General features: G+C 47.9%; 1 protein-coding gene across 1 annotated transcript; it reads right to left on the bottom strand.

The window, feature by feature from the left end:
* Positions 1-404: 404 nt before the first annotated feature.
* Positions 405-9,387, bottom strand: ADPRH (ADP-ribosylarginine hydrolase). The gene is made up of 4 exons (XM_014253588.2): positions 8,990-9,387; positions 7,975-8,321; positions 2,530-2,890; positions 405-1,841 (listed from the first exon to the last, which is right to left on the bottom strand). Exons 1-4 carry the CDS (start codon positions 9,262-9,264, stop codon positions 1,454-1,456), a joined length of 1,371 nt encoding a protein of 456 aa, XP_014109063.1. The 5' UTR covers positions 9,265-9,387; the 3' UTR covers positions 405-1,453.
* Between the last annotated feature and the right edge of the window lie 16,116 nt (positions 9,388-25,503).

Here is a 25,503-nt window from a genome sequence, read left to right as displayed (position 1 = left end):
CAGGGCTCTCCTGAAGGCCCCGCTGGGTGGACAGGGTCTCTTCCCAGCCCTGCAGTTCCTGCACAGAGCCCAGGATTTCCTGGGAAATGGCTCCCACGGTGGTCCCTGAATGTACCTTGCTGGTGACATTTCTCCATTGCTCTGGCAGTGTCTTGCCCAGTCTCAAACTTCTTTTGGTTTTTATAAGGCAGACTCTTCCTATATGAGTTTTAACACAAAGCTTTTCAAACCACTCTCTCTGTGGTAACTTTCTGTAATGAACCCAAGAAAGAGAGAGACCCTGTCCATGCATGATGTGGAAAAATGTTTGGGATTTTTAAAAAAAGAAAAAAGTGAAAAAAAACCCAACAAAAACTTTGTACTATGTTGCACTAAAATATGTTTTATACAACACACCCAAGAGCTGTAGTAAACTGTGTTGAAATTGTGAATCCTATTGCTGCTGGTTTTTGTCAGATCTGGGCTTTTATTATGCCTTTCTGTGCACTCACAGCATAAAGGCGTGCTGAGGCCCTTCTCTTGGGAACCTTCTCCCTCTGCCCCTACTCCTTGATGCAATAAGTTTTCTCCCTACTATTGGTAGCACATCTCTCTTGCAGCTGGAGCTTGCAGACAACTGGCACCTCTGATTTCATACCCCATCTATCCCTCAACCCATACCATAATAGAATATAACATTTAACTGAGGCCTGTCAGGTCTTTTTATTGAATGGGATACCCTGGTTTTGAAATTGTTCTGAAAACAGTAAAAGTACTTTGCTGTATCATAGTCTGGATTTGAAGAAAAACCTTATTTTAATGGTATTACGCATAACAAATGTTAAGCAAATTACCTTCAGTAACCTTGATGAAAGTAGAATACAGTTCACAACAGAAGCTGATGTAAAATGCAACCTGTTAATTCTCATTACCCACTTTTGCCTTAAGTAAGGATTTGGGCAGGAGTCCTGAATTCCCACATCACTGAAATGGGGAAGTAGCATGATGCATTCCTACCTATATTGCAGAAGTGGTGTGGAACTGGGTAAAATGCGCTGCTCACACAGCTTTAAGGCTGGATTTAGGGACTTTTTCCACATTTATTTGAAACAAAAAATATCCTTTGTTAAATTAATTTTATAAGAAAGCTCTGTTATCCCCAGATACAATGGGCTACTTGTGCCCCCTGCTCCCCTCGAAGGAGCAAGATGCTGGTTTGGGGCAGCCTGAGTGGGGTTTTCTGCCTGTCCTGCTGCTGCAGCGCATGAGGGATGTCTTGGGGGACCATTGTGTGTTCCCATCAAACCACCAGCCCCAAAGTAGCACTGACATGGCCTCCCCACTGAAGCTAACACACAGAGAAAAAGCAGCTCTGGCTCTGGCTTACATTCACGAGGTTTAATCCAGGGGGGTTTGCAAACCAAGCGAGAGAGCACGAGAGAGCCGCTGGGTAAGCGCCCCTGCCATCTCCTGCCTAGATGATGCTGTACAAGTCCTTGGCTACCTTCTCCAGGCGGTCCTTGTACTCCAGGTGGGTGTAGAGGGAGGGAGGAACCCCCTGGAAGCCGTGAATGACGCCCCACCAGCTGGCAGCGATGGCAGCTGTGGAGTCGCTGTCGCCGCCGTGGAAGAAGGCGCGGTCAGCCAGCTCTGTCCAGGAGTCCCCCGCGCCCAGCAGGGCGTCGTAGGCGATCATGGGCGCGTCGTGCCCGCTGCTGCCTCCCCAGCCGCTGTAGCTCAGGGAGGTGTAGAATGCGTCTCTCTCCTCCACGCCGTACTTGGGCGGGAACTTGGGCGACGAGACCCCGTCCGAGATGCCTCTCTCTGCCAGGTATTTTTTCCACTGCTCTTCGAAGTAATACCTGCCAAACAGGATGGGATGGAGCGGCTGTAAGTTGTCCCAGGGCAGCAGCACACAGCTGAGCACCGCGCAGGCGCCAGCGGAAAACGCGCCACGTCAAGAGCCCCGAGCCAGGGCTCAGCAAAATGGCAGGCGGCCCCCATTTGTCAAAACTAGGGATGTGATTTACAGTAAGAGGCACAAGGACATGTTTCAGTGAGTGAGATTTCCCCTCCCTCCAGTCACAAGGGAGAAGGCAGCCCAGCACCTGCAGGATTCAGAGGCTCAGAGTGAGAACTGAGTCATCCTCCCAAACTCCGAGCAGCTTTACCTCTGTGTGTGCCCCTGCACACAGAGGTGCAGTGAATATACAGTCAGATTTGGTTATAACTTTCAAACTGAGCTCAGACCTAAGCTTGATGCTGTTCCCCAGCCCTGTTTGCCGTCTTTCACAAGATCACAGTTGCACGAGATGACAAGTGTACCTACTTCATACTGGGTCTATAAAATGGCCACAGCTACCTGACAAAACACAAACCTGCCTTTTTTTCCTCCCCAAGTTAAGGTATTCTGAATTGATTTGATCCTATGGCAGGTACGTGCTGTCCTAGGAGTTTACCATAATGTGATTACTGAAACTTAAGTAAGAGCAGAGCTTGCCCCATCGTACGAGGCCTTTAAGAAATGGCAGTGCAGGGAGTGCAGCTCACCATTGCTCCATGTTCTCCTTCACGTAGAAGTCAGACTCCTGCACGTAGGCTTTTGCCTGTGGCAGCACCTCTATCAACCTCTTCCCCCAGGCCACGGGGGGCACGCTGTTCACTGCGTAAGCGGTGAAGAGGGCTGAGGCCAGGGCCCCCAGGTAGCCGGTGGGGTGGTGGTGGGTCATGCGGCCGCTCTCGATGCTGACTTTTACCAGGGTGTCCAGCTGGTCGGGGCGGTAGAAGCGCAGCCCGATGCACATGGCGCGCATGGCAGCCCCACAGCCTCCTGCCCGCGGGCTGAACGGGACCCGCCAGCCGTTCGGCCGCTCCGGATCCAGCTTCATGGTGCTTTCCACAGACATGGCACCTGCAGACGGGCAAAGCCCAGGAGAAAGAAGAAACAGAAACATCAGCAGGAGATAGCTTGGGGACGGGGAAGACAGGCAGGGCAATGGGGGAGAAAGCATCACTCTGCACAAGGGATTTGAGCTTCCTTTTAAAAACAAACTGCTCACATACATATCCTGTCTTAAACTGCTGGAGCATCCTGCATCCTCCCCAGCAGACCCAATAAGTTTTGTTTGGGAAAATATTTAAAAGGCCTAGGGGGTAGGAAACACTTCACTGCTCATTTACTGACATGGTCTATATTTACATTTTGTGTTATCCATAAAACATAGATATATACACATACACCTAGATATCTCTCTCTCTCTCTAAACAGAAAGGTTTGTTGGATCTCTTACACAAGGCAAGTCTAGGTAACTGCTTTTTCACAGGACTTCTAAAGGCAGAGACCCCACAGGCTCCCCAGGAATCCTTCCCATTGCCTCACTAATACAAAATGTACTGGCAGAAAATGTTTTCCAGCTCTCCCTTGCTGAAGTTGAAGTTGTCAGAAAGCCTTGAGTGTATCACCTCTCTCACCTCAACACGGTCTGCATAACTGGCTTTACTGTACTTCTCTTCCATAAGCTGAAGAGCAGCTGTGCTGGGTGAGACCAAAGGACTGTTCAGCTCACTAGTTCATGTCCAAACACTGCCACTAAAGGGTAACTACAGAAAGAGTCCAAGAAATGAGGCAAGCCCACCTCCATCTCTGTTTGCTATCTACTTTTTAAAGAAATCAAAACTAACTCTGCTTCTTCCAGTGCTGCTTCTTCAGACTAACACTTGTTAGTCCAACACATTCACAGGACAAAGAAAACAACCCCAAATTTCACAGCCCAGCCAGCTTCCCCAGCCAAGACGGTGAAATGTTTTGAGAGCTAAGCCCAAATGCTTGTGTGTAAAGAAGAAACAGGTTTGGAACATTGAATTATCTTTGATTCTCTTCTACCTTGCTTTTTTCTCCTAGTCTTCTCGTCTGGCCCAATCTGAAATACTTCTTTTCCAGCAGGAAGGTAAATCAAGGCAGGTTTCAAGCAGCTTCATTTAAGTTTTAATGTGTTGGACAATGGCAAAGGTGGACTCAATAGACTAACTCCAGTGTGCTCAGTCCTCTCTCAGACACACAGGGTAACAGCAGTAGCTGGCTGTTACCATTCCCCCAAAACTACTGTTGCTCCCATGCTTTGTTCCCTCACTGGGGACAGGTGGCTGATGAACTTGCAGGTTCTCTTTCTTTTACTTTGGAAGTCAAACTAAATACAATAGAGCAGCAAGGAAGAAGCCTGGTCAAGCAATTTCACCTCAGTTTGCTGCAACTCAGTCACCGTGATCCGTGACCTTGCTAATCACAGCCAGGCACTGCACTAAGCCAGTCCCCTGCAGAGCTCTTGGCTTCTGCCCTTCCATGTACATTTTTGGCAGTAGGGTTTGGTTTATGGCAGCCTGTTTTACCTGCATTTACAGCACCCTTGTAACTGAAATATCTCCAAATCCATGCACAGCTTTAAGACTGGCTTCTGGACATATGCTAAAAATAACTAACAGCTGGCCACTTTCAGGAATAGCGTCATGTGCTGGGCCAAGTATCTTTAGCTCTACTGGGACCATTCACCACCAACCTCTAAGTGAAGTGCCTGTGAGTTTGCTTCTGGGGTGTCTCAGTGTGGGAACATGTTCAGGCCTCTAAATTTCATGTAGTTTACTAATTCAGTGCTGGCTGCTGTGTATCAAAATTGTTAAGAGAACTATCAGCATAATTTCCAACTTCATGATGACTAACAGAAAATTGAGGCATTTTTCTCAAAATCTCACCATACCAAGCATTGTACCCAATGACCTGTAACAGGACATTAAAATGAACAAAGCCACATTTTTAAAAAGCTGTGCCAACTACTCTCTATATTCTGGTAAAAGAGAACTTCCAGGAAAACAGGGGGGAGGGTAGAGAGCACAGGGACTAAGGTAGCATAAAATCAAAATCTGAATAACAAAAGCAAAGATTACTCTTGCTAAAACTTCGAGAAAAAACATTTCTTCAGGACATGTCTGTGCAGGTTGAGACCACACACCTCAGTCCTTGAAAAAAAGTAAGATTGTTGTTGCACTAATTGTAGCTAAAATAAAAAGGAAGATGACAAGGCTTTAAATGGAAAGAAAGACCGGTTATTTTGCAATACAATTTGTTTGCAACTTTAAGCCTGTGCATATTATTTTAGGAGATGACTACTGATAACTTGCAAGTTATCAGTGTGAAACAAACCAGTGTATGACAGCTAAGACGCTCATGATTTATGAAGTATTACAGGTATTACTCCTCACGCTTTTAAACAGTTAAAATATTAAAAAATTTAGGAAGACTAAGCTGGAATCACATCAGATTTTTTTTAAAAAACAGATTTTTTTCAAAAAGGGAGTTTTTGAAATAGGAAACTGTTTTAGAAATCCTTCACATCCGGGTTAGGAATCCTTTGTACTAGCAACAGGAAACTAAAAGTAACCTAAGCATGGTACTGGTCTAAGGGAAGAAGAAATACACGGAAAAAGTAGTGTGTGAATTAAGCCAACCTGAAAAAGTTTCAAGAACTGGATTCAATTTTTGGGATAGGCTTTCATTCCACTTACCTAGACTCTTCAAGAGCACAGACATTAACAGTTGTTTGGGGTTGATCAGAACATATAAAAAAGGTGAGTTAAACAAACCACACAGTGGTAAATAATTCCAAGAGAGGACTAGGACCAAAAGACAATTTTGAAACAGGTTTCCTGGAGAAGCACTGTAGTTGCACCATGGAAAAAGAAGCATGTCTACGTTTGTGTTGCTTAATTCATTGTAATCTGCAAGGAACAATGAATTTGGGGCTGTGGCACATCACAAATAGCAATAGTGGATGGAGGGATTACCTTGTCATTGAATTACTATACCCAGAGTTCTCTTGCCCCAGAGGGACTCTGCTGTGGCTGTCCTGTGACTCAGAACATTGTGGGAATCCCTTTGTTACTGCAGCTTTGGCTTTTCAGGTCTGGACTCCCTCATGTGAACCATCAGTGTGACTTTCCCCCACTGTTCTAAGGAAATCTCTGAATTCTGTGTTGAACAAAATTTCCAACAGCAAATTTCCATTCTCAGCCTTCAGGGCTGCAATTCCCTGGTGAGTACTTAGGCCAGAACAGCACCACCATGGGTTATGTTCTCAGTTAAAATATATTTATTCTCAACTGCCAAAAGAAGTTAGTGCCATGCAACTTTTATCATTAAGACTTACCAATATGGCATGGAGACTCCAGACTGCAGACAGCTTTTCAGGGTATGGATTAGGTATTCCCTTCAATGGGAATTAAAGTGCTAAGGGTCAGGATTAAAACTCTCAGAGCTGAATGCCTTTCCTGTAGCTGCAGCAGGAGCAATTCTGATTGTAAGATGTTAAATTGTCTTTGGACCCACTAAACAATATGTATTTATTTTTTTACCTAGATAATATGACCTTTCCCTGTCACTCTTCTTAATGTCCATAGCAAGTTTGTTTTCAAATTCTTCACTTCCAAATGGGAACTTCTTCTGGGCATATTGCAGCTCACTTAAATCACAGAAGGAATGCAGTAGGTGTCCTATTATCCTTAGATATTATTTACTAACATTTAAATTTTAGGTTCTTCTCCTTTTCATCTTAGGTTTTAGTCACCGAGGTTAGAGGGTGAAAATCCTACACAGTGCTGTCTCACTGCCAGCTGTGGTTAGTCCATCTTGGCTGGGGGAACTAAACTATGCTGCTTCTCCAAAACTGCAGTGAATCTCTTGGAAGTTTGATCTGCCAACTTCAGCTGTCCTGAAAAGCATCATTACCCCTTCCTAAATATTTTATTAGTTAGGCCACTCCAACAACTGGGAATATGGGTGTTAAAAAAAGACTGATCATTTAGTTCTTTACACAAGGATAGGAGCCCACTGTGGAAAGGTAAGCAGAATAAATTCCTGTTCAGGTTTCCAGCCTGTTTTATTTTGGAAGTGCACAGCTTCAGTACACGATGCTCAGTGGCAAGATTTGGCCTTTCCCATGTTTAATGTCAAGACAGAACACTCTTGACATACTCTGGCCACTCCAAATAAGCATGTCTAAGCATACATACAATTTCAATGTATAAACTTTGCACAGGACTGCTGAATTCGAGTGTTTCCTGGATACTTCACACTTCCTGTGTTGATCAAATTAGGGGCCCAACCTAAGCAGCTCCAATTTAAATGTAATCCAGGCATCCAGAAGAGTCAGGACCATAAGCACAGAGGCAGATGGAATCCTCAGGGAAGAGCTGGGTGAGGAGGGCTGAATGAACTAGGAACCACATGGATACGTTGTATATATCTTGGCTAATGTAGCCTGTCAAGCTGCCCTTCCTGAATACTGCCAGGCCCACTGCTTGTGACACAAACTTGGCACCACTGTGTCTGTGCAGAAAAAAGAGATGATGAAGTACAGGGTTTCAGAAAAAGATTCAGGGTTCAGAAAATAAGACTGTGGCCTGACTGTCCTGGCACAGAAAACAGGCATGCAGAGCTAGCCACAAGCAGACTTTGGGTTTAGTAAGTATAATTATTCCAAGCAAGGATCTTTGTGCCTTTTAATATATTTTACATATAATTTGTTGCGTTTGTAAGTTCTGTATTAATTCTCTGTTTAAATGTGTTGCTTAACACAGCATCTCAGGGTGTGCATTACAGTGGTTGAATGTGCATTTTTTTTTATCCACTGAATGTAGAAATCCCACGTGCAAAAGCCATCACCCTACACGAGCTAAAGCTAGGCCTCAAACACACCTCAAACATTTACAAAAGAATGTTTTGTAAATGTGGGCAAAACAGTACCTTTTTCCTCTAGTTCAGAGAAGCCCAGACCACTTCAGCTGCCTCTCTTTAGCTCATCCTGAAACAGGTACTGAGTGTGGAACGCTTTTGCCTTTATGTGAAATACAGTTAGCACTCTAAACAGCCAAAAGCAGAGCTCCAAGCTGCAGGAGAGACATGAGTGACAGCACAGCTCTACCCAGACAGCACGATGGAGGGGTTACCTGGAGCCCTGCCCTCCATGTCATTCATGCACTCCTTGTAGTTCCTTGCAAGTAGAAAGTAGAGATGTTGTAAGCGTGGGTTTTTCCCCGCAGCTACCAGCGCTTCGGCCGTGGCCAAGTGCATCACGGTGTCATCACTGACTCTCCAGCCTTGAATGCTGAAGTTGCCCAGTCCCCCCTTCTCTGCCAGCTCCTTGTGAATGACTGAGCCACTCTGCTGGAACTCCCATCTCCCGTTGTTATATCCCAACGTGTCAGCAACTGCACTCAGCACCATGGATGCCACATAGTTTTCCACCTCCTTAGGACACATACTTTGTCCCATGACCACTTCAATGTAGAAGACACTAAGAAAAAAAGAGAAGGACAATGCAAATTAAATCTTTCCCAGTTCAGCACGAGCTTGTCCTGCTAAGCTCCAGCAGGCTGGATACCCTGCGTGGCACATGAGTCTCACTCAGGGGATGTATTTCTTCACAGCACATGGATGCTGTGCACCTACCATGGGTGCGTGGCAGCTCCTGGGCAGCCCGGCCCTGGGCCAGGGGCACCTGGAGATGTGCTGCTGGGACACAGGCAGCAGCCCAGGATAACGCTGCATCTCGTACCCGGCTCACAAACCAAAAACCAAGGGCAGGACTGCTGAACCATGTGCAGGATATGTTACCACAACCATGTTCTCCACCTTTGTGAGTACATGAGCAAGCTCAGATCAGCACCCAGCGGCTTTTGTACCCTGGGGTAAGGCGAGGCCGACCCTCAGGGGTATGGGGTAAGGTTTGGTTGAGCTGCTCAGCTTTGGCAGGGCCAGGCAATGGCGGTGACACCTGGCCCTGCTCCTGGGGCAGGGTGCTCACACAGACAGCTTCCCACTCCGCGAGTCCTTCAGCCATGAAATACCAATCACGCCCTTCCCCCAAAAGCCCTCCCCAACTCGGGGCTCGCTTCTCCTTTTCGCTTGTGAGGAGCGGAAGCGGCGAAGGCCGGCCCGAGGCGGGGCCCCGCGGGTACTTACACAGCGAGGCCCCCGAGCGCCGCCAGCCCGGCCAGCACGGCCACCACCTCCAGCAGACTTCGGGGAGCCCACGGGAACCCGTCCCGGGCCACGGGGCGCGGTTCGGCCCCCGCAGCCCTAGGCCCGGCCTGTTTAACCCGTCCCGGGCCGCTCTTCTCGGGCCGTCCCTCCGCGGCCTCCCGGGGCGGTGTCACCGGGCCCGGCTCCTCCTCGGCAGCCCCGCCGGGCCCTCCTGGCCAAGCCCTGCGGTCGCGGAGGGTCTGGCTGGCTTCCATTTCGGGGCTGCCCTCAGGAGAGCCGGGCTGAGCCCTCGGAATCGAAACAGGCGCAGGAGAAATGAAGGGGACGCGCGGAAACGAACGGTTTCGTTTTAAAGAAAAGGTGCTGACAGCATTTGCCTTAAATGAGCAGCCCTTCCCCGCTCCTGGCTGAGCAGGATCGCACTCTGTCTGCGCTGGGGACAGATTTCGGGAGGGCTTACCTCCGTTTTGGGTTATATTCCCCCTCCTTGCTGCAGCTTGAGCAGAGCCTCCAGCCTTTGCCGGGAATCTTGGCCCCTGTGTCTGCCTCCCTTACAGAACCACAGAATTGCTACTGAAACTGCGGGGAAACAGGAACTCTCTGACAACATCTTTTCCGTGTTAGAAAATCACGGCATTACTTAATTCTGGCCAGGATGTGCAGTAGAAATTATGTCATCCACGCGTGTCCGGGTTGTGCAGTGAAAATCATTCCACCATACGTGGTCCTTTACTAGACTTTTCATCTATTTATACATTAAAAAACTCCAAAGACATTAACGTTCATTGGTCCTAAATGACACAATTCTTAGTATTCAATCTCCTGTTGGTTATTGATCCCTTTGCCTTTTGGTTATTCATCCCTTTTGATGCTGATTAGGTCCTCATTCTTTGGTGCTCTTACCAATCTTTTCCCAGACCACATGTTTCTGATGCTGCCCGGGGTAATGTTCATTAATGTTCATTTACCTCCTGTGTATTTTCTGGCAGCTGCCAATCTGTCAACATTAAACTCAACAGACCTCACCCAACCTCTATGAACAGAATCTTTGAAAGAGAAACTTCAATTCTGCTCCCCCTGGGTAAAGGCGAACAAATCTCTGACTAAAGTTACATAAATAACAAAGTTGCGTCATTTCCAACAGAATCATCAGGGATGGAAGAGACCTTCAAGATGACCAAGTCCAACCATTCACCCAGCACAATCACTTCAGCCCCTTAACCACAAAACCATTATCCAGTGTCACATCCAGATACTTCTCCAACACCGCCAGGGGTGGTGACTCCACCACCTCCCTGGGCAACCTATTCCAATGCCTGCCCATCCTAACAGTGAAAAACCTTTTCTAATACCTAGTCTGAATCTCCCCTGTCCCAAATTAAGGCTGTTTCCTGTAGGCATGGTAGAAGAGACTGGAGAAGAGGTAGTTGTAGAGATCAGTGAGGTCACTCCTGAACCTCCTCTTCTCTAGACAACCTCCTTCAGTGTTCGGGGGCAACGCTTTCCCCACAACCCCGGCATGGCCCAGATCAGCTCCCTGGTGACCCCAACCCCTCCCAAGCCAGGGCTGATCTTTGCTATGTCCAGCAGTGATGCTTTACATAGTGTCCTGAGGTGCCTCATGATCCCACTGCCTTGCTTTATCCTTTGTTTTTATTATTTAGTAGTGGTTAGGCAGCTGAAGGAGTCTAGTCAGTGGATGAGGAAGGGATAGGAGCAGAACACAGGAGCAAGAAACAGGACTGAGCATGGCTGGGATTGCACTTTGTGGAAGCTAGACATTTTTACCAGCTGGTGGTCACCTCCACAGCAGGTCTCCAGAGCTCTTGTTCATCCCAGAAGGTACCAGCACCTCTTATATGGAGGGAAAACAAAAATTTCCCCCTTGGTGCTTGTGGGAGAAAGCAGTGGTAGTTTTGGAGCTGCAGCCCTGGGGGATTTCAGGGCAATCACAAATTTAGCACTGGGTCAGAGCAGAGTCCCTGGGGAATCTGGGGGCAAGTCAATGTCCCTGGAAAATCTGGGTGGTTTGGAGGGTGCCCTGGGGGAATTCACGTAGCTGAGAGCACAGGTCTGCATGGGAGCATCAGCCCCGGTGGCCTCGATGCTTCATCATGCATGCCATGTTCATTCCTAGATCTGCTCCTCCTGTGTGCCATGCTGCAAATGTGGAGTTTGAGAAGTATCTAGCAGTAGAAATAGTAACAGAAAAGGAAGTGGAAAAAGAAGGTGCCAATGTTCCAACACTGCCAGCAGTGTCTGATGACCTTTTCTGCTTCTCTGCTTCATTTTGTTTTCTCTAGAACAGCTCTGAATTTACCCAGGTTTGTGCAGTGCTCAAAAGCAAAGTGGGGTTTTTTGCTCCTAAGTTTGGGCCTGTGAGAGGGAAAACCCCTCCTGTTTTTGTCTTGCTGAATTGCTGTCTGTGAGGGATGGCTTCTGCTCCAGCCTCAAGGACAGAGGAGCAGAGAGGAAAGTTGCAGGGCTTCTCAAACAGAGAAGGAAGATGGGATAGCATCTCTACATTGGCAAAAAATTGCCTGCAGCACTAAGATGTTTGGTTCTCATAATTGCCTCCAGCTTCCTGAATTCTCAGCTTCCTAAAAAATGAAAACATGATGTGCAATGCAGTTAAGTGACATCCAGGAGACGTCAGAGAAAAGTGCTGAGGGCTCCTCGCAGACAGACAGTAGATGATGACCAAGCAGCAGGAACCATCAGCAGGAGCCTGCAAACCAAGGGTGGGGAGAGCAGCAGTCTTCAAGCTCAAAGAGATGCATTGATCCCAAAGTGAATCCCATGGGATGTCCACAAGTGGGTGAGGAGAGCGTTCTCCATCAGGGAGCACCTCCATCTCCAAGATGTTGCAGGGACGCATTGCCCTGGCTCACGCTGTGGTGCAGGGCGGTGGGCACAATTCTCCCCCTTTGCAAAGATGGCCTTCTGATGCTGAGCACTGCAAAGAGTTAGACTCACCATGTTGCACCATTCTGGGGGGTTTGTTGTATCTTTTATTAATGAAAATTTAGGCTTCTGTGCACCAGTGGCCAGGATATGCCTTCTGGAAAGTACCATATTGGAGCAGCTTGCTGACCTGACCCTGCCATGTGTTGGACACTGTGGTTAGCACTCACCAAGGCTTAGAATTTTCCTTCACATTCATCAGGAAAAAAAAAAAAAAAGGTATTCTTTCTGACTAAAACAATGTGCCTTTCTTGATGAGCTAAGGGTTGAGGGCTCCTGTTTGAGGGGCTGTGAGGGGTAGCTACTGAAGCTACAAACTGGTTGATTCTGTAGGACATTTCCTCAGAACTACGTGAGGCCTTCAGGCCAGGAGTTAGAAAAAAGATGAACATTAAAAATGCATGGTGCACTTAAACACATCAGCATCCCTGTTCTAGATCCTACAGCTGTCCCAAAAATGGGACTGTAAAGGCACATCTGGAATTCTCATTTTTCACCTCCCCTATTCATCATTCTCTTTACCCCCCCAGACTTTCCACAGAATCTTTTTGGGCCCTAAAAATATGTCAGTTTTGGACCAGTGCCAAACCCTTACCAGTCTCTCATTCTTTTAATAGCACTTTTTTCAGGGTGCATTCAAAGCAGGGGCAGTGAGGCACTTCAAAGCAAGTTCCACGTGAGGTCTGGATCTCTGTGGTGAGCCTGGGCAGAGTCCCAGCAGGGCAGTGGTGCCTTCCCACCTAAGGGAAGTACTCACTCTTGAAGGATGCCCTTGCAGGACCAGAGGTGCCACTGGGCAATTGGGTTTCAGACTTTGGTCTCTTACTGAAGAAGACAGAATTATAGCAGAAATATCAGCCTTGTTCTTTCCAGGTTCGTCTTCTTCCACAAACTGTCCAAGAGTGGGCCTGACTCACTTTCCAGGGAAAAAGGGAAATGGTGGAAAATCAGTGTATTCTCCTCATTATGGCACCTACTGCTCTCCTTGTGATGCTTTCAAAAGCTGTCTTTAACTCAGATTTAAAAACAAAAATGTAAAAACTACAACAGAGTCTAACTGTTACAAATAACTAGAATTCTGCAGGGGAGAAGATAAGCAGGATAATTGCCTTACCACAGAGAGGGGCACTGCAATGCCATCTTGGGGCAACCAGGAAGGCCAGGGACACTGGGAACATCTCCTGGACTGTGATCACCTTTCCCTTGCCCACATCTATAAAATGGAACTGCAAACTCATCTTTACTGCCCCTTCATCAGGTTCTTAACTGACATGATGGAAAATGGGAGAGTGTGGGAGGGACCTCCCTAGTACATTCCAAATCCTGCTTTTGAGCCTGGGAACATGAGTGAAGCAATCCCAGAGAGCTCTCGTGGACTTTATATCTGGCTCCAGCGGTGGATCTGAAGCTCCAGGGCTGACAGGCTGATTGCTCCTTGCTGTGAATCAGTGACATTTTCATTTTGGATTGTGTGCTGGCACTGTGCTCCCCACTTGCATGGGGGCAGTGTCTGAGGGCCTGTGTTGTTGTCCCTTCAGGTGCTTTCTTTGCAGGAGCTGCTGGCAGCTGAGTCCTTGTCCTTTCAGAGAGTATCAGGGTGGAGGGGACCCATCAGAGGTGTGTCATGTCTGCAAGCAGAGGGGCCCATCAGTCCTGCCTTACAACCCCTCTCAACTCACCCTACAGTACCAGCAGGCTAAACTTGGAGGTCCTCGGTGCTTGCCAATGAAAATAAACAGTAATGGAATGTGGTGCTTAGTGATGGGAGGGGAGAAAGTTTCATCATGGTGTAGGTTTTGAAACAGTGATGCTCATCCTGCGTTGTGCAAGCAGCGATGTTTGAAGTGTTAGATGTGCTTTCCACTTTCAGAGCAGGTCTCTCCTTTCTGTGGGAAAAGAGACAGTCTGGGGAACATGATTGCAGTACACTGTGTAGAAAAGATGTGCCACATGCGAGGAAAATGAAGAACACCTGCAGGAGGAACTCAGCGTTCTGGGACAGAAATCAGTCCTCCAATCGCAGCAAAAGCTCTGCTGAGGCTCCTGGTTTTGCAAGGATAGAAGTAGTGAAAAATAAGGATGAGAAAAGAACAAGGTTGGTGAGTAAGATCTTCTCTTCCTTCTGCCAGCAAGTTGCGTGTTCAAGATGCCTGAGGAAATCATGGGTTGTGTACAGGCACAAAGACCTAAGCTGGAGGGAGGGAGACAGAAGTTTAGGAAAGCAGGTGGATAGGAATGATACTCAGAAATTCTTATTAGCTTATTAGGGAGGGCTTACAGTACCAGGACCTGGCAGGCTGAAGGATGACTTTCCTCAGCTTGAATGATTTAAACTGAGAGTAGGCGAAATTGTAGGTATGATAGGTTAGGAAAAGCCCTGTGGTGGATTTGAGTTACTTGACTGGGTGGTTATATTCCACCACAGGGATTTCTTTGATGCTGGGTTGTGACCAGGGCCTTCTTTCTTATCTTTCTCTTGTGGTTATTTCTTCACCAGCTCCCTCTGTAATATTGCCATTCTTGGGAACAACTCCTGCTTTTGAACATATACCAGAAGAACAAAAGTACATGAGAATTAATGAGAAAGAACTTGGGAACAGCAAAAACCTTGACATTTGAAAAGTTACTTCTTCATTTGATTCTTCATTAATTGAATTTCAGAGAATTGGGAAGTTCTGGTTTGTGACGGAAAAGGAACATGTGAGCAACACCACTGAATGCTCTATTTTATCCACTGATATGACAAGGCTTAAAATTATCTGCCTATGTTTCCTTTCTCTGTTTACGTGCTTTGTGTGATGCAATTAAGTGGTGACATTGTTTTGATGCATGGAAAAGTCTTCCTGGAAAGAGCAGCAAGGACATGACAGTGACATCCACTCTTCCAGCTTTAACCCTCACCCTGTGCACCTACCCAAACTGGCAGGGCAATGAAGGCTTTAGAGGGGTCACCAAAAACACTGATGCTCAGTCCCCTGGTGTGTTCCCAGGATGAGCCTGATCCAGCAGAAAGGACAGGCAAGCCCCTGACAGCAATAATTAAGCAAAGGAAGCTGCTAACTGTGAAACCTCTGCTCTTAAAACTGAGATAGCACTTGAGGTCTAGGAGGACGTGGCCCCTGATCTGCCAGGTATGTGGCTGCACAAATCTGCAAGACAGTGCAAGAGAATCTGATTTGGGGGAAAAAAACTAATCATATTTGATGTGGTGTCAGACCTCATGTTGTTGAAAGTGAAGAAAATAACTCCAAGAGGCAGAGAGAGGCACGGGAATAAGGATGCTGCCCTTCTTTTAGGTTTAGAATTGCTGTGATCTGTACCTCTCTGGCGACGGTGGCTCTGCACTGCCTCCGAGCAGTCACTTCTGCTTGGAGCAGAGGAGAAAATCACACTTGTGCTTTCATCCTGTATCAAAGACCCCATCCCTGTGCTCTACCCCACCCCACAGCAGCAGGAGCACAGGACAGCTCCTTGTTTGACATGGATGTGACAAGAGCATGAGCCCAGGGCTCCGGCTTTGTGTCAGCACAGACATTTGCTGGGTGTGGGAAATGTGTTGGTCTCCAGTCTGTCAGCGCCGCCGTCACACTGGAGTAGCTGGGGAGCTGTAAGAGGCAGAGGAGTGTGAGATCCTTTTGCGTGCTGTTCATGCTGTTCAGTTGCCTGCTTGCACTGGGACCAGTGCTTGGAAAGTGAAATGTTGCTTATCCTGCCCTCAGTCCCCAGAGCCTTCTCATTTTCTTCCACTGAGTATCCCTGACATGCCAGCCGCTTTGACGTAACCTGCTCATGCGTGGCTTGAGTTGTTTTGTGATGAAACCCGCGAGGCCACGCTTGCACTGATGTTACTGTGTCCAGCCATGAGCAAGGCTGGCTGTGAGGAACCCCTCCGAGCCTTGGGCTGTGGCCAGGAGGAAGCAAACCAGAAGAGCTGCTGGCGCTCCTTGCTGAGAAGGGTGTGGGTGGTGGTAAAGGGAAATGAGGGGCAACATAATTGCCCCGTCTAGGAACTGGCATGTGAAAACAGCCCAACAATGAGACTTCCTACCAGTAGCAAAGGTCATTGCTATCATTAAGAAACTAAGACTGGAAAGCTCTGCAAGCTGGGATCCCCAAGCAGCCAACAAGCCTGACCTCAGTAAATGGGAAATGAGATCAAGTGCAAAATGAGTTTACCAAGGCTATCTCATGCCTGGCTATCTTAGTAGGTTTATTTTGATAAGATAATAGACTATGTAGTCAATGGACTTCAGTAAGGCAGCACTTACATTGCTACAGGCAAAGCCATTAAGCTGGAGAACCAGGGGATTAATGTGAGCATTGTAAGGATTTACCTAAAGGAAGGATGTCAGGACGTTGTGCCTCAAGGGAAGTGAACTGGGTGGAAAGGGGTTATTAATGATGCTCCTCAAAGGGTGATCTTGTTTACCCAACAGGAAAACAAGCTGTAATCAGATTTGGTCAGATTTGAAGGGCTAAGTCACTGCAAAGATTTCTCAGGCTACAGGAAGAGAGAAACTGATGTCATCGAGGATGGGGATAGGGGAAATAGGGTAAAAAGCAGCAGCACAAAGTGCAAGCTTGCAAATGCAGACAGTAGCTGTACAATGTTTTGCTCCCAGCTTGTCCTCTGCCATTTGGAAAATACAGAATGAGCAGAGTTTGATTGAGGATGAGTTCTCACCATAATGTAGCCAAGAAAAAGAGGAAGGTGAGCACATCTGCTGAAGAAGCCAAACACAGCACCTCTGCTGTGGCATTGCTTTGTCTCTCCTACAGCTTTTCATGAGCGCATTTAGATCTCGGGCCTCCCCTCAGTCTTTGCCCTAAGTAGATGACAGGATACATTGATGGAGAGGCTGCATGGTCCAGACAGCCTCACCTGAGCCTCTCGGATTGTGGATGTGGCCTCTGAAGAAAGACAGATCCAAGTCAAGGCACCCATGCCCCAGCAATCTGAGGGTTTCCATTAAAAAAATGGTGATACCCATTTAAAAGGGGAAACCCCATGGCTCACAGTTACAAAAAATTACTCTCTTTATGTTCAAATGGAAAAGAAACAAACCAAAGCTGGACACCACATTTAGGTTTGAGGTTCTGAATGTTTTCAGGTTTGGTTCTTGTTTTAGGTTTTGGGGGCTTTTGCTTTTGTTTGTTTTCTCCTGAACTCCCCCTCCCACCTCCAAATGTCAAGCTGGCAGGTTTCTGGAATTGAATCCTTCTGAGCTTTGCTTCCTGAAAGCCCTGAATTTGCACTTCCCATGTTGCTGTCTGATCTGTGTGTACACTACAGTGAGCTATGTCTGTCGATGCATCAGCAAGGGCAGATACATAGCTGTGTCTAAGAAAGCAAACCTGCCAAGAAACATTGTGTTTGGCAAGAAAACTGCTCCAACATGAAGAGTGGCCAGTCTGTGGGTTGCCAGCACAACCTTGCTGCAGATGGAGGTTTTGGAGGTTTTCTATACTGATCCCTCTCCTGAGCACATGCACAATGAAACCAGCTAATGTTTCCTAACACATATATGGGTATCATTTTTCAGAGGGTTGGAAAAAGCAGGGGCTCTGACAATGCTCTTCTGACCACTGAAATTCTTCTTCCAAGACAGAAACAAGCCAGAGGCCAATAAGGATTTTGCAATCATAGCCTCAGCAAAAGGAAAAAAAAAACCTTTATTTTCTTACTGTTAGTGGTAGAAATACTTTTTTGTTTTCTTCTTATTTTGGTGGATTTTTTAATAAGTCTGTCTAAACCATATCTCAGGTAAAAAATAAAAAAAAATAATCATCCCAGCAGGATAAATTTTTAAAATGAAGCCTAACCACAGCCAAAGCAGAAGGACAACAATGCCTAGCAGCACTGATTACAGGTAGTGCTTTCAACTCTGTTTTTAACAGAGCATATAATTCTGCTTTTTGGGCATGATTTCCATTGAAAACAGTGTTGCATTTTATATACAAATCTGTGTCAGAATGGCATTCACACTTACAAACATGGTGCTTGTCCATATGGGAAAATTGCAGGTAGGAAGCTGGGCTGCAAGATAGCAGCATGCTCATTGGTTCTAATTAATTCCTTGATTATGTGCTCCTGTGGGCATCAGGGGGGATTTACTTTGCTTCACTCTTGAAGGCAGGAGAGGTTTGAAAACAGTGATTTGGGTGAAATTATATATAACATTTGGAGCTGATTTAATGCCCATTTTTTATCAACAGTCCCTTCTCTCTTTCTCCACCATGTCCTGCTCCTGATGCTGGTTCTAGTAAATCAATGCAACTCGCAAAGATAGCCAAGAATAATAAGTTTGTTTAATTTTTTTTTCTTTGCAGGGTTAGCATGTTGAACCAGATTCCAAGGGGGCACTGAGGGATAAATGTTCAGGGGTGAGATTTGTCCTTGCCTCTGATCAACCATATGGAAGTAATTCTTGGGATTTTTGTAAGCCTGCATCTTAGAAACCAAGCATCACGGGAATCAACTGTGGATTACTAAAATCAAAAACAACGTTCTGATAAGCAAAACACACTTACAGTTTGTCAGTCCTTAATCATATTGACAGATTCCTCCAGCTGCCAGGACAAATGCCCAGCAGACCTCACGGAGAAGGCAGACTCAAAGTGCTGCTTCTCCAACAGGGTACTTTGCACACCTTGATGCATTCCTTTTGCAGGGCTTTTTCATATCCACATGTTATCATCTTGGCACACAGGCTTAAATATATACTTGCTCATGTTTGCACTGTGTCAGTTTCTCATTGCCACTGTGGTTTCATGATTAGAACAGTGTGAATTTCCATGGATCTCTGCAAGACCTCTAGGACCAAGATCCTCAGATTTTGCCTCCGTGTGATCCACTCTGAAGCCAGCTCAGAACCTTACAGTTTTTTCCCCAGTGAATGCAAGGGTAACACAGGGAAATACAGTCCTGGATAGGAAACAGCCTGAAAATCACCTTCCCCTTGATGCAGTCACTTGTGTGTGACAAATAGCAAAATGCCTGATTAGGCAGGCTTTCCAGGGATCTGGCTGTCCTCAGCTGCACCCCAGCACTGCTGGTGCCTGGAGCAGGGAGTGCAGGTACCCTGCCTGCAGGGAGAGGCTCCAGTAGCCCTCCAAGGTGGGGGAACAGGGCAGGAAAAGTGCTCTGAGTGTGTACCCTGTGCAGTGCTTGCTCCTGGTTGCATTTACATTTTTCCATGTAATAGCAAAAAAAAAAAAAAAAAAAAAAAAAAAAAAGAGAGAGAGAAAAAGAAATAAAATGGTATTCAGGGTAAGGCCATCTCAGCCACAGAGCTGCTGTTCCCTGCCAGCCTAAACTGCTTGTGAAAACAGGACAAAAACTCACAGCCCCTTATAAGCCAGCAAAGCCTGCAATGCACCCAGCACAAACAGTAATTTAAGTCATAGCCAGACACAAAGTTTAAGCTGCCTGTGTGCTGGAATACTTGGTGGGAATATTAAAAGCAATAAAAATCAGCCTGTGTCTTCTTCCCAGCCTGGTGCTGCCAAGGACTGTGACTCCCTGGCACAACCATTGCAGGAAGCCCATCCTGCTTTTGTGAGGGAAACCAGTGTGTTTGCAGCTCTGTCATCACTCACAGGGGTGGAAACCACAGGAGATTGCATCCTCCTTTATGAGCAGCCCTGCTACAAGGGAAGAGCTTGCAGGAGCTGCCCTGGAGGAAAGGAGTGGATGAGGGCAGCTGTGAGTGCCAGCCTGCATGCACAGACCTGTCACTCTTTACTTCATGGACTGTGTGAGCTCAGTGGTTGCACAAACAGGGATGTCTCACTACAGCAAAGCACAGCAATCCAGTGGCTTCCTTACAGTAGTTTGCTGTGAGGTAATTGAGGAACGTTAATCCCAGATTATTAAGGAATTTTGTCAAGGAGCCCTGGTGCTTTGTGCAGTAAAAATCAAATATCCACCCACACAGTAATCAGGTTAAAGTTACACCTGTCAAACGATGTTGGTGCATTTTGTGTTTGCATTGCTGGGATTAATTTCCCACATTACCCCCTTCTCTGTTTCTGAGTTCAGAAGATTTTTTTAAATTTTATTGGTAAACTCCTGATTTACCATGGCACACCAGACATGCTACCCGTGCTTACCATGTAACCAAAGGACACTATCTCTTCCTTCCTTCCTTCCTTCCTTCCTTCCTTCCTTCCGCCACTTCCTTCCTTCCTTCCTTCCTTCCTTCCTTCCTTCCTTCCTTCCTTCCTTCCTTCCTTCCTTCCTTCCTTCCTTCCTTCCTTCCTTCCTTCCTTCCTTCCTTCCTTCCTTCCTTCCTTCCTTCCTTCCTTCCGCCACTTCCTTCCGCCACTTCCTTCCGCCACTTCCTTCCGCCACTTCCTTCCTTCCGCCACTTCCTTCCTTCCGCCACTTCCTTCCGCCACTTCCTTCCTTCCGCCACTTCCTTCCTTCCTTCCGCCACTTCCTTCCTTCCGCCACTTCCTTCCGCCACTTCCTTCCGCCACTTCCTTCCGCCACTTCCTTCCTTCCGCCACTTCCTTCCGCCACTTCCTTCCTTCCTTCCGCCACTTCCTTCCGCCACTTCCTTCCGCCACTTCCTTCCTTCCTTCCTTCCTTCCTTCCTTCCTTCCTTCCTTCCTTCCTTCCTTCCTTCCTTCCTTCCTTCCTTCCTTCCTTCCTTCCTTCCTTCCTTCCTTCCTTCCTTCCTTCCACCACTCCCTTCCTTCCTTCCGCCACTTCCTTCCGCCACTTCCTTCCGCCACTTCCTTCCGCCACTTCCTTCCGCCACTTCCTTCCTTCCGCCACTTCCTTCCGCCACTTCCTTCCGCCACTTCCTTCCTTCCGCCACTTCCTTCCGCCACTTCCTTCCGCCACTTCCTTCCTTCCTTCCTTCCGCCACTTCCTTCCTTCCTTCCTTCCTTCCTTCCTTCCTTCCTTCCTTCCTTCCTTCCTTCCTTCCTTCCTTCCTTCCTTCCTTCCTTCCTTCCTTCCTTCCTTCCTTCCTTCCTTCCTTCCTTCCTTCCTTCCTTCCGCCACTTCCTTCCTTCCGCCACTTCCTTCCTTCCTTCCTTCCTTCCTTCCTTCCTTCCTTCCTTCCTTCCTTCCTTCCTTCCTTCCTTCCTTCCTTCCTTCCTTCCTTCCTTCCTTCCTTCCGCCACTTCCTTCCTTCCTTCCTTCCTTCCTTCCTTCCTTCCTTCCTTCCTTCCTTCCTTCCTTCCTTCCTTCCTTCCTTCCTTCCTTCCTTCCTTCCTTCCTTCCTTCCTTCCTTCCTTCCTTCCTTCCTTCCGCCACTTCCTTCCTTCCTTCCGCCACTTCCTTCCTTCCTTCCTTCCTTCCTTCCGCCACTTCCTTCCTTCCGCCACTTCCTTCCTTCCGCCACTTCCTTCCTTCCTTCCTTCCTTCCTTCCTTCCTTCCGCCACTTCCTTCCTTCCTTCCTTCCTTCCTTCCTTCCTTCCTTCCTTCCTTCCTTCCTTCCTTCCTTCCTTCCGCCACTTCCTTCCGCCACTTCCTTCCGCCACTTCCTTCCTTCCTTCCTTCCTTCCTTCCTTCCTTCCTTCCTTCCTTCCTTCCTTCCTTCCGCCACTTCCTTCCTTCCTTCCGCCACTTCCTTCCTTCCTTCCGCCACTTCCTTCCGCCACTTCCTTCCGCCACTTCCTTCCTTCCTTCCTTCCTTCCTTCTGCCACTTCCTTCCTTCCTTCCTTCCTTCCTTCCTTCCTTCCTTCCTTCCTTCCTTCCTTCCTTCCTTCCTTCCTTCCTTCCTTCCTTCCTTCCTTCCTTCCTTCCTTCCGCCACTTCCTTCCTTCCGCCACTTCCTTCCTTCCTTCCTTCCTTCCGCCACTTCCTTCCTTCCGCCACTTCCTTCCGCCACTTCCTTCCTTCCGCCACTTCCTTCCTTCCGCCACTTCCTTCCGCCACTTCCTTCCGCCACTTCCTTCCTTCCGCCACTTCCTTCCGCCACTTCCTTCCTTCCGCCACTTCCTTCCTTCCGCCACTTCCTTCCTTCCGCCACTTCCTTCCGCCACTTCCTTCCTTCCTTCCGCCACTTCCTTCCGCCACTTCCTTCCTCCTTCCTTCCGCCACTTCCTTCCTTCCGCCACTTCCTTCCTTCCTTCCTTCCTTCCGCCACTTCCTTCCTTCCGCCACTTCCTTCCTTCCGCCACTTCCTTCTGCCACTTCCTTCCTTCCTTCCTTCCTTCCTTCCTTCCTTCCTTCCTTCCTTCCTTCCTTCCTTCCTTCCTTCCTTCCTTCCTTCCTTCCTTCCTTCCTTCCTTCCTTCCTTCCTTCCTTCCTTCCTTCCTTCCTTCCTTCCTTCCTTCCTTCCTTCCTTCCGCCACTTCCTTCCGCCACTTCCTTCCGCCACTTCCTTCCGCCACTTCCTTCCGCCACTTCCTTCCTTCCTTCCTTCCTTCCTTCCTTCCTTCCTTCCTTCCTTCCTTCCTTCTGCCACTTCCTTCCTTCCTTCCTTCCTTCCTTCCTTCCTTCCTTCCTTCCTTCCTTCCTTCCTTCCTTCCTTCCTTCCTTCCTTCCTTCCTTCCTTCCTTCCTTCCTTCCTTCCTTCCTTCCTTCCTTCCTTCCTTCCGCCACTTCCTTCCTTCCTTCCGCCACTTCCTTCCTTCCTTCCGCCACTTCCTTCCGCCACTTCCTTCCGCCACTTCCTTCCGCCACTTCCTTCCGCCACTTCCTTCCGCCACTTCCTTCCGCCACTTCCTTCCTTCCGCCACTTCCTTCCTTCCTTCCTTCCGCCACTTCCTTCCGCCACTTCCTTCCGCCACTTCCTTCCGCCACTTCCTTCCGCCACTTCCTTCCTTCCTTCCGCCACTTCCTTCCGCCACTTCCTTCCTTCTGCCACTTCCTTCCTTCCTTCCTTCCTTCCTTCCTTCCTTCCTTCCTTCCTTCCTTCCTTCCTTCCTTCCTTCCTTCCTTCCTTCCTTCCTTCCTTCCTTCCTTCCGCCACTTCCTTCCGCCACTTCCTTCCTTCCTTCCGCCACTTCCTTCCTTCCTTCCGCCACTTCCTTCCGCCACTTCCTTCCGCCACTTCCTTCCTTCCTTCCTTCCTTCCTTCCGCCACTTCCTTCCTTCCTTCCTTCCTTCCTTCCTTCCTTCCTTCCTTCCTTCCTTCCTTCCGCCACTTCCTTCCTTCCGCCACTTCCTTCCTTCCGCCACTTCCTTCCGCCACTTCCTTCCTTCCGCCACTTCCTTCCGCCACTTCCTTCCTTCCGCCACTTCCTTCCTTCCGCCACTTCCTTCCGCCACTTCCTTCCGCCACTTCCTTCCTTCCGCCACTTCCTTCCGCCACTTCCTTCCTTCCGCCACTTCCTTCCTTCCGCCACTTCCTTCCTTCCGCCACTTCCTTCCGCCACTTCCTTCCTTCCTTCCGCCACTTCCTTCCGCCACTTCCTTCCGCCACTTCCTTGCGCCACTTCCTTCCTTGCACCACTTCCTTCCTTCCTTCCTTCCTTCCTTCCTTCCGCCACTTCCTTCCTTCCTTCCTTCCTTCTGCCACTTCCTTCCTTCCTTCCTTCCTTCCTTCCTTCCTTCCTTCCTTCCTTCCTTCCTTCCTTCCTTCCTTCCTTCCGCCACTTCCTTCCTTCCTTCCTTCCTTCCTTCCTTCCTTCCTTCCTTCCGCCACTTCCTTCCGCCACTTCCTTCCGCCACTTCCTTCCTTCCTTCCTTCCGCCACTTCCTTCCGCCACTTCCTTCCGCCACTTCCTTCCGCCACTTCCTTCCGCCACTTCCTTCCTTCCGCCACTTCCTTCCTTCCTTCCTTCCTTCCTTCCTTCCTTCCTTCCTTCTGCCACTTCCTTCCTTCCTTCCTTCCTTCCTTCCTTCCTTCCTTCCTTCCTTCCTTCCTTCCTTCCTTCCTTCCTTCCTTCCTTCCTTCCTTCCTTCCTTCCTTCCTTCCTTCCTTCCTTCCTTCCTTCCTTCCTTCCTTCCTTCCTTCCTTCCTTCCTTCCTTCCTTCCTTCCTTCCTTCCGCCACTTCCTTCCGCCACTTCCTTCCGCCACTTCCTTCCGCCACTTCCTTCCGCCACTTCCTTCCGCCACTTCCTTCCGCCACTTCCTTCCGCCACTTCCTTCCTTCCGCCACTTCCTTCCTTCCTTCCGCCACTTCCTTCCGCCACTTCCTTCCACCACTTCCTTCCGCCACTTCCTTCCTTCCTTCCACCACTTCCTTCCGCCACTTCCTTCGGACACTTCCTTCCATCCTTCCTTCCTTCCTTCCTTCCTTCCTTCCTTCCTTCCTTCCTTCCTTCCTTCCTTCCTTCCTTCCTTCCTTCCTTCCTTTCCTTCCTTCCTTCCTTCCTTCCTTCCTTCCTTCCTTCCTTCCTTCCTTCCTTCCTTCCTTCCTTCCTTCCTTCCTTCCTTCCTTCCTTCCTTCCTTCCGCCACTTCCTTCCTTCCTTCCTTCCGCCACTTCCTTCCTTCCTTCCTTCCGCCACTTCCTTCCGCCACTTCCTTCCGCCACTTCCTTCCGCCACTTCCTTCCTTCCGCCACTTCCTTCCTTCCTTCCGCCACTTCCTTCCGCCACTTCCTTCCGCCACTTCCTTCCTCCCTCCCTCCCTCCCTCTCTCTTTTTTATTTTTTATTTCTGCAAACAAGATGATGCTTGTGCTCCAATCTGTGCCAAGATGAAGACTTCACTTCTTCAAATCTTGCCAGTTTTAGAATCTGAAGGTTGGGGACAGCTGAAGGGAAAAACAAGAACAAAAAGTCTCTGGAGCTGTAGAAATTTTGTTATTGTTATTTTCCTTTGTAAGATAAAAGGGATTTTCTGTAACCTGAAACCACTGGATTTTCTTCTTACTTCACAAAATTATTTTATTTTGTTATTTGTATTGCATAGGAGACCATCAGTCTTTGTATGAAAGGCCTCACTTCTCAGGATGCTGGGACCACTTTGATAAGGCTGCTTTCTGCCCTTCTCTTACAGGAAAAGAAAAAAACACCAAAACCTGTCATATAATTCCACTGAGAAACAGATGAGCATTACCAGCTGAATTCAATTCATTACTCCACGTGCTCTGCATTTTATTGGTGCTGGTATTGGAACCATCAAACGCTGGCAGGACAAGAGGAAATGGCCTCAAGTGATGCCATGGGAGGTTTAGAGTGAATATAATTTAAAAATCTTCACCAAAAGTGTTATCCAGCCCTGGAACAGGCTGCCCAGGGTATGAGTCTCCATCCCTGGAGTTATTTAAAAGACATGTAGACATGGTGCTTAAGGACATGGTTTAGTCATGGACTAACCCAGCAGTGCTGGGTTAACAGTTGGCCTAATTGATCTTAAAGGTCTTTTCTAACCTAATTCTATGATTTTATGAAAAAAAATATCACTAAAAATGTTATTCTGCCTTGAAATGGGATCATTTCTCTGACAAAGATGCTTTTAGGGCATTTGCACAACCATATTTTGGTGATGTACATCTCTGGAAACATATCTTGGGTACTTCCCATTCAACCTGGATGTTCTGGTACTAAAAGTACACAGATGTGCTTTTAGTTCAGATTAACAAAGATTGGAATGGCTGTTCACCTTGAAAACAGTGA

The sequence above is a fragment of the Pseudopodoces humilis genome, chromosome 2, assembly GCF_049639895.1.
Source record: "Pseudopodoces humilis isolate 2021_Gansu_Grassland_sample_001 chromosome 2, ASM4963989v1, whole genome shotgun sequence".
Classification (NCBI taxonomy): domain Eukaryota; kingdom Metazoa; phylum Chordata; class Aves; order Passeriformes; family Paridae; genus Pseudopodoces; species Pseudopodoces humilis.
This window is presented reverse-complemented; position numbering and strand designations above follow the sequence as displayed.

Excerpts from the sequence above, each read along its gene's own strand:
- ADPRH (XM_014253588.2), bottom strand. The coding sequence starts at position 9,264 with ATGGAAGCCAGCCAGACCCTCCGCGACCGCAGGGCTTGGCCAGGAGGG. Across the intron at positions 8,322-8,989 it reads GCGCTCGGGGGCCTCGCTGT|TGTCTTCTACATTGAAGTGG; the intron begins GTAAGTACCCGC and ends TTTTTTTCTTAG. Across the intron at positions 2,891-7,974 it reads CATGGAGGGCAGGGCTCCAG|GTGCCATGTCTGTGGAAAGC; the intron begins GTAACCCCTCCA and ends GCCCGTCTGCAG.